Source organism: Babylonia areolata, chromosome 22 (genome assembly GCF_041734735.1).
Source record: "Babylonia areolata isolate BAREFJ2019XMU chromosome 22, ASM4173473v1, whole genome shotgun sequence".
Lineage (NCBI taxonomy): Eukaryota > Metazoa > Mollusca > Gastropoda > Neogastropoda > Buccinidae > Babylonia > Babylonia areolata.
In genome coordinates this window covers 29,379,675-29,387,405 of record NC_134897.1, presented here as the reverse complement: position 1 = coordinate 29,387,405, position 7,731 = coordinate 29,379,675, and the positions used below count along the sequence as shown (strand labels likewise).

At 45.7% G+C, this 7,731-nt stretch overlaps 1 protein-coding gene across 2 annotated transcripts in view; it reads right to left on the bottom strand.

Annotated features, from left to right (window-relative positions):
• Positions 1-647: 647 nt before the first annotated feature.
• The window catches only part of LOC143297176 (retinal homeobox protein Rx2-like), a 37,994-nt gene continuing 30,910 nt past the window's right edge, over positions 648-7,731 (bottom strand). For both annotated transcript variants that reach the window (XM_076609370.1, XM_076609369.1), the window contains one exon: positions 648-3,603. In XM_076609370.1, the coding sequence (XP_076465485.1) occupies positions 3,016-3,603 (588 nt within the window). In that variant the 3' untranslated portion in view covers positions 648-3,015. The remainder of the gene's footprint in view (positions 3,604-7,731) is intronic.

The window sequence follows — 7,731 nt, the reverse complement described above, 5'->3', positions numbered from 1 at the left end:
TTATCATCATCAATAGCGGTAGCGCGTGTATGTGCGTCTCTGTGTGTGAGTACATGTTGAAAGTGGTTCTGAAGCTGTTGTTTTTTGTGTGTGGTTTTTTTTTTAATTCACTTTCAAAAGAAACACACACACACACACACACGCGCGCGCGCGCGCGCGCGCGGACACAGAGAGCAAGTGAGGTGGATGTAAAACATCCGCAACATACATAACACACAGCATCCAGTTAAATTAAACAACACTGTATTGGAGTTCCATTTCTGTTCAGTTCATCAGCATCTTTGGACATCCACCGTATCCACCAATGACCAAACGTAACAAAGTCCTAAGCACCACCTTGAACACATTTTGTGTCCAGATTTACATCACGAAGGGTGTTTGCGGTGCATGCTGTGTGTGTGTGTGGGGGGGGGGGGATTGTCTGTTTCATATCACGAAGGGTGTATGCGGTGCATGCAGTGTGTGTGTGTGTGTGTGTGTGGGTGGGTGTGTGCGCGCGCGCGCGCGTGTGTGTGTGTGTGTGTGTCTGTGGTTGTCTGTGTGATATCACGAAGGGTGTTCACGGTGCATACAGTGTGTGTGTGTGTGTGTGTGTGTGTGTGTGTGTGTGTGTGTGTGTGTGTGTCTGTGTGTGTGTATATGTCTGTGTGAGTGAGTGAATGTGTGTGGTTGAACGTGTGTGTGTGTGTGTGTGTGTGTGTGTGTGTGTGTATGCGTGTGTGTGTGTACGCGTAACTGCTCATTTGCTTGATGAAGTGCAAAACACAAACAGAGCACACTTGGAATTATTAATTAAATGTTCAAAATATCCAAACCTACCTGAATGAGATCATTCAGTCCTACTTTCATTCCTTCAGCTATTCAAAATTAATAGGCGTGGTACTTTTGAATTGAACGATAGCCTTTTGGGGAAAACCTGTTCTCCAGTTTAATCAATTCTTTCTCAAGAGGGGGGAAACGGCTATGAAATGTCCGCCCCTCTCGCTTGGTTAGGGCAGACGGAACACGAGAACTCCATTTGCAGTGTTTGAACTGTATGAATACACCCCAAGTGTTAACTAATTACACGTTTTAAAGGATAATGATCTCTTCATCCTGATGGTTTCAACTCGGGTCGGTGTTCAAGAGGACAAAGTTTCAAATGAGTTTCGTCGTGACAAATTCACCCACAACACAAGCGGGGAAAGTCCCCCTCCCTCTCCACCCCCTCTCACTCTTCCTTGCTAACCTCCACCCTCTTGTCCCACTCTTTCAAACTGTCGTCCTTTTTTTTCCCCATCTGTGTTTCTTCTTCTTCTTCTTTTTAATGAAAACTTGATGAAATTATAGAACCATAATTGAAAGTCTGACAAACGAAAACGTCTTGATTTGCCCTATACCAATTCAAAGCCTTTGAAATCCCCAACTTGCTGAATGTTGTGTCGTTGGTTAATTGACTGATTGGTTGATCGATCTATCGCTCGACTGATTGATTGGGTTGGCGATCTAGTGGAGTGTAAAGACATGTTGGCAAAGCGGCCATTTAAGGCCAAGATGTTCAGAGCTTGACTCGGCGATGGTTGTGTTGCTCGAGAGGTTGATGGGTGTTTTTTGTCTTTGTTTATGTTTATAAGGCCCAACAGCCGACCGCTGCGGCCATTTGTGGGATGGAGTGACTGACTGGTGGACTGACTGTCAGCTGATCATTGACTGATTGATGTAGTGGGTGAAGGAAGGGATCAAGTGGAGGGTGCAGGCGATGGGGGTATGGACAAGGAAAGGGGCAACAGGTCGCAGTTGAGAAGGGCGTTGGCTGTTTGGAGGAATCCTTTTCTTTGAACTGAGAGCATGCATTTTCTTTCATACATTCTTTATATAATTTCCACGGTATGGCAAACTTACAGTCATGTATGATGTCTGAACCACGAAAAACAACAACAACAACAACACACAACACATTTCTTTTTTCTCCCTCTCTTTCTTTCACTCACCGACATGAAGACATGTAAAACTTCACTCTACTTCAATAAGAAAGTCACACACATCCTCAACTTCCCTTTGATGTCATATTGAAACTGTTCACAAAATAAATCCATCTCTCCGTCTCTTTCTGTCTCTCTCTCTCTCCTTGCCACATGACTTTCCTACTTATATATTATGTGGTTTTCTTCTTTTAAATAATATATATAATTATATATATCATTATTATTATTATTATTATATATTGGTCATAAATTCCTGTCTCTGGCACTCTCCCCTTTCCCTTCCCCATCGTTCTTTCACTTCTCTGCTCTCCTTTTTTTATTCTCTTTCTTTCCCCCTGTCCTCCTTTCCGCTGTCTTTTTTTTCCCATGTCCTTCCCTTCCTGTGAAAGACTTCCCCTTCTTTCGTGCCTTCTTTTTCTGTCATTCATGACTCAGTGTCTTCCCCTTTTACATTTGTATTTGTATTTGTATTCCTTTTTATCACAACAGATTTCTCTGTGTGAAATTCGGGCTGCTCTCCCCAGGGAGAGCGCGTCGCTACACTACAGCGCCACCCTTTTTTTTGTATTTTTTCCTGCGTGTAGTTTTATTTGTTTTTCCTGTCGAAGTGGATTTTTCTACAGAATTTTGCCAGGAACAACCCTTTTGTTGCCGTGGGTTCTTTTACGTGCGCTAAGTGCATGCTGCACACGGGACCTCGGTTTATCGTCTCATCCGAACGACTAGCGTCCAGACCACCACTCAAGGTCTAATGGAGGGGGAGAAAATATCGGCGGCTGAGCCGTGACTTGAACCAGCGCGCTCAGATTCTCTCGCTTCCTAAGCGGACGCGTTACCTCTAGGCCATCACTCCACTTTTCTCTATCTTCCTTTACGCTCTTTCTCTCTCTCTCTCTCTCCCCCCCCCCTCTCTCTCTCTCTAAATTTCTCTCTATTTCCCATTCTTTTGTCCTTTATTCCTAGCTCGCCCTTCTTCATTCCTTCCTTTCTTTCTTTCTTTCCTCCCTTCCTTCCTTCTTTTCCTTTTCTTCATTCTTTCCCCACAGCTCTCTCACATGGCGCCAGCCCCGTACTTGTGCAGGTGTTCCTTGGCCCTGACCCTCAACGACTCGATGCAGGACGCGGGGTCTTGGTGAAAAGAGTTGAACGGCAGCATCTCGCGATCCGCCGCTGACGGCGACAGCTGCTGCTGCTGCTGCTGCTGGTCCTGGTGGTGGTGGTGGTGCTGCTGCAGCTCCTTCCTCATCCCTGGCGAAGACCCGAACACGCTCAGCCCAGGACCTCCGCTCAGCGACGCCGCCGCAGCCGCCGCCGCGGCAGCAGCGCTCATGGACGCCGCCGAGGCCAGGAACTCGGGGTATGACGTCATGGCGGATGACGTCAGAACGGGGCTGACGAGGGACTGCAGGGTGGCGGGCGGGGGGAAGGTGGGGGTGACGGTCTGGATGATGGGCGGGGTCAGCCAGGGGTCCAGGGGGAGGGAGGGGCCGGGGTGGAAGGGGGAGGGGACCCCGCCAACACTGCCACCTCCGCAGCCTGGGGAGGAGGAGGAGGAGGGGATGGGGAGGGTGTCGGACAGCTTGCTGCTCTCCACCTTCTCCTGGCGGCGCCACTTGGCCCGGCGGTTCTGGAACCACACCTGTAGGGGGACATCGGATCACACCGTGTCGTTATATATCACTTTAATTGGTCATCCACTCCAAAATTACCTGGAAACTTCATGAATCAAACCGACGATACCTATGTGAGTGTGTGTGTGTGTGTGTGTGTGTGTGTGTGTGTGTGTGTGTGTGTGTGTGTGTGTCTGTGTGTGTCTGTGTGTCTGTGTGTCTGTCTGTGGTGGTGGTAGTAGCAGTTATAGTAGTAGCAGCACCACCACCAGCAGTAGTAGTAGTAGAGTTGGTGCAGTAGTTGTCTTCAATTGTCTGTCTTTCCAGTTCAAGTGACATTAGACAGATGTGCGTGTGTGTGTATGTGTGTGAGCGTGTATGTGCGCGCGCGCGCGCGCGCGCATGATTACTTGCACATGCTAATGTATGAAATATATAATAATTGCAACCGAGTCACGGATGCATCGTAAATATCCTTGGTTCTTAGTCAGCATTTAAAAATCTTTTTTGATCTCAATTCAAACCTTTTTAAAATCCTGATGAGTTCAGTGGCGTGGGTAATGTTTCGGCTGACTCATTTTTACCTGTAAAGTATCTCGCCATTGATTTTTTTATTCTTAAGCTTTGGGGAAGCAAAAATGAAATAAGAAAAAAAAGAAGAAGAAAAGAAACATGTGGAGAAAAAAACGATAAGGTAATTGTTGGGAGCTGAAGAAGAAAAAGATTTCAAGATTCCATTCTAAGATGGAGTCAGACCCATACTCTCTCTGTCTCTGTCTCTCTGTCTGTTTCTATTCATCCACTGTCTGTCCCAGGCTGAAGCTGAAGGGTTGGCATTCTGACAGCTGCCCTGTTGGAGACGTGTGCTTTCTGTTCAGCTTTTCATCGGCTGTCCTTTTCTACAGCCCCTCCAATGCCCTCCGCACGTTCCGCGTGAACCTGATGACCATCTGATGACCGCACTACAGCCACAGACAGCTGACCACACCCACCAGGGACGTGACGTCTTGAACTTTCCTCCCCCAACTGACGACCCTCCCCTCCCCCCCCCCCCACCCCCCTCGCTCTCCCCCCTCCATGCCCCCTTCCCATCCATCCTACCTCCTTCATCATCTCCTCGGTCATTATTCCACCCTCCACCCCTTCCAGTCTTCACGCCCCCTTTCCCTTCCTCCGCGCCTCCCCTGCAATTAACTCCTCGAGCTTGACCACACGACAAAGAGCGCGTGCAGAGCGCTGGCCAATCCCCAATTAGGACTTCATTTGGCGCGGGGCTAAGCTCTCGTTGGAACGAGAGTCTCGAAAGAGCTAATTCGATTGCCGAGAAAGGGCAGACAACTTGGGCTTTTGTTGCCCGAGTGGCGTGCCTGTGGCCAGCTAAACGTTTGGATTAGGTTAATTAGCGCCGCGGCCAAGAAATCGCAGCGTATAACGACATTACAATAGTTTTAGTAGCATCTGAGGGCTCTGCTTCACCCCTTCGTTCAGCGAGGGGGTGCCCTGGTGATCAGCTAATGACGCAAAGATTAAACACTTTGCGGGGAAAAAGACCGACTCGCCTGATGAAGCTAATAAAGAAGTTAACAGAAGACCGGGGGTAGGGGGGGGGGGGGGGGGCTGAAGTTGAGGCCATGAAGAAATAGTTAAGCCATGTGCATGATCTTCCTTTTGCCGAAACTTGGCACGCGTTTTGAGTGTGTGTATGCGCATAATTATGCACACATGCGTGCTTTTGAGCGCGCGTGTTCGTGTGTTAACATGAGTGACAAATGAGCGAAAGAGGAAAATAAGGAAATGGTGAGAGAAAGTGGGAACGGGGCGTGCTTGCTCCTTCATGCTATAATTATCATGAAGCCTATGTTCGTTTCGGTTTGATTTATTCCAGTTTAACGATATGCGAGTTGTTTCTGAACATGGATTCAGCCTTACGATTTAAAAAAAAAAAGAGAGGAAATTTCAGTCATTACTAATAATTGTCAGTCTACTGATAAATGTTTTTTGACTGAACATGAACACAGCGACAGTGTCAGAATCTCTCTCTCTCTCTCTCTCTCTCTCTCTCTCTCTCTCTCTCTCACACACACACACACACACACACACACACACACACACACACACACACACACACATGCTTTAGTATCCTGACAATTAAGAATATAATTTTTGACTGTAGCTTGATGAAGCCTTATGTACACGAACGTGTGTCTTCACAAGTGACTGAGAACATTGATGTTTTTGATTTTTTGCATTCATTATCAGTTGTTTCGCTTGTCAGTTTAACGACTTCTCTTTTACGAAGTCCTTTAAGTAATTTCCTGTAATTGTATTTAGATTTTTTTTCAAATTTCACCCTCATTTGCCCAGTTTCGCCCAACCTTCCATTCATTTACATCTCCCACCCATTCCAACCGATAATACTCAAATGTATTCATAAATACTTTAACAAAATGTCTTCAATCACCGATATGTGTGACGGGACATTAAACAAAATTCCTCCACACACACACACACACACACACACACACACACACACATTCTTTCCTTTCAACCTAAACCAGTCTCCTCCCTCAGAAAACAGACGGAAAGGAGGGGAAGGGTATAGAGGGGGAAACACAGCTTTTCGTGTCGCATCGCATTCAACAACCTGCACGGGAAGAAGAGGGAGAACAACAAGGTGGCCCTTTCCCCTTTTTAGGAAAAAAAAGGTAGTGATCCACTGATCGCCGTGTTTTGCACCTCATTGGATTGGCCTGCAGGATGCCAGAGGATGGCAGCAGATCCCTGTAAAAGGTTGTAATGGCCCTTTGTGTTGCACGGATTACCCACCAGAGCTGACCGGGCTTACAGCCTGTTTTCGGATGTAGCTACTTTTCTTGTTGGTTCAAGCCCTGGCCGAGTCTGTTGGCTAATGTATTAGGGTTTGTTTTCTTTCCTTGAAAAAACCTTTGTAATGAGTTTTCCCTTTAAAAAAAATCCGCTCAAGAAAGAAACATTCCCTAACCGTGGGACATGGGTCCAGGACTGCGTGAAAAGGTGAAGGAGGGGGCGGGGGAGTTGGGGGGGGGGGGGGTCTAGTCTGGCTTTGCTCCTCTGCTGTACCTTTCACTGACCTGTGGATATATGGGCAGGAAGCGTTTTTTGTTTTTGTTTGTTGTTGTTGTTGTTGTTGTTGTTGTTTTAGGCAGCATTTTCCTTAAGTTGTGTACCTTTGAAATTATAGAGACGATAGTGACTGTGCTTTTTTTTTCTTTTTCTTTTTTTTTTTCTTTTACGCTCCTGACCTAATTTTTACTCCTGGTTTCACATCCGTTCAAAAAAATATTTCTTCGTGTGTTTTTTGTTTTTTTTCATAGTTGTGGAAGCCAAATGTTCAAACTGAAATAAGGTACTTTCTTTAAAATCAAACAAACATACAAACAAAAACAAAACAAAAAAAACAACTGCCACGGCAAAGTGGCTGCCATCGTGGACTGATTACAGAGAGGACGTGGTCTGTTTGAACCTCAGCAATGGCAAATGAAAACATTGTGTGCTGTGGTCTATGATGGGAAGACTGGGGGTAACAACAAAGTGGGGCGTTATCCGCATCGCGGATCTTTTACAGCGTTACTTCACTAGCACTGCAGGTGTCTGAACTCTCAAGCCTGGTTGCGGCCGGTGTATGATATAAAAGTTTCAGTTTCAGTTTCAGTAGCTCAAGGAGGCGTCACTGCGTTCGGACAAATCCATATACGCTACACCACATCTGCCAAGCAGATGCCTGACCAGCAGCGTAACCCAACGCGCTTAGTCAGGCCTTGAGGGGGAAAAAAAAGGTGAATAAATAATAGATAAGCTTACACAAATAAATAAATAAATAAATAATAATTATAATATAAAAAAGGTAGTAGTAATAATAATAATAAAATAAATAAATAAATAAGATAACAATGATGATAAATAAGCAAATAAATGTAAAAAAAAAAAATGATATAAAAGGAATCAGTTAGTAATGTCTTTCATAGGTTTTGGGAATTTTTGTTTAAAAAAGAGTTAAAACCAAGAGCAGGGCCATGTAAATCAGTCTTAAACCTAAACGCATGTCCATAACCGCATCGGCGTGTTCGTCGTCATCATCATCCATTATGAAAATACAGAAAACTGCCCCCACTTGCATG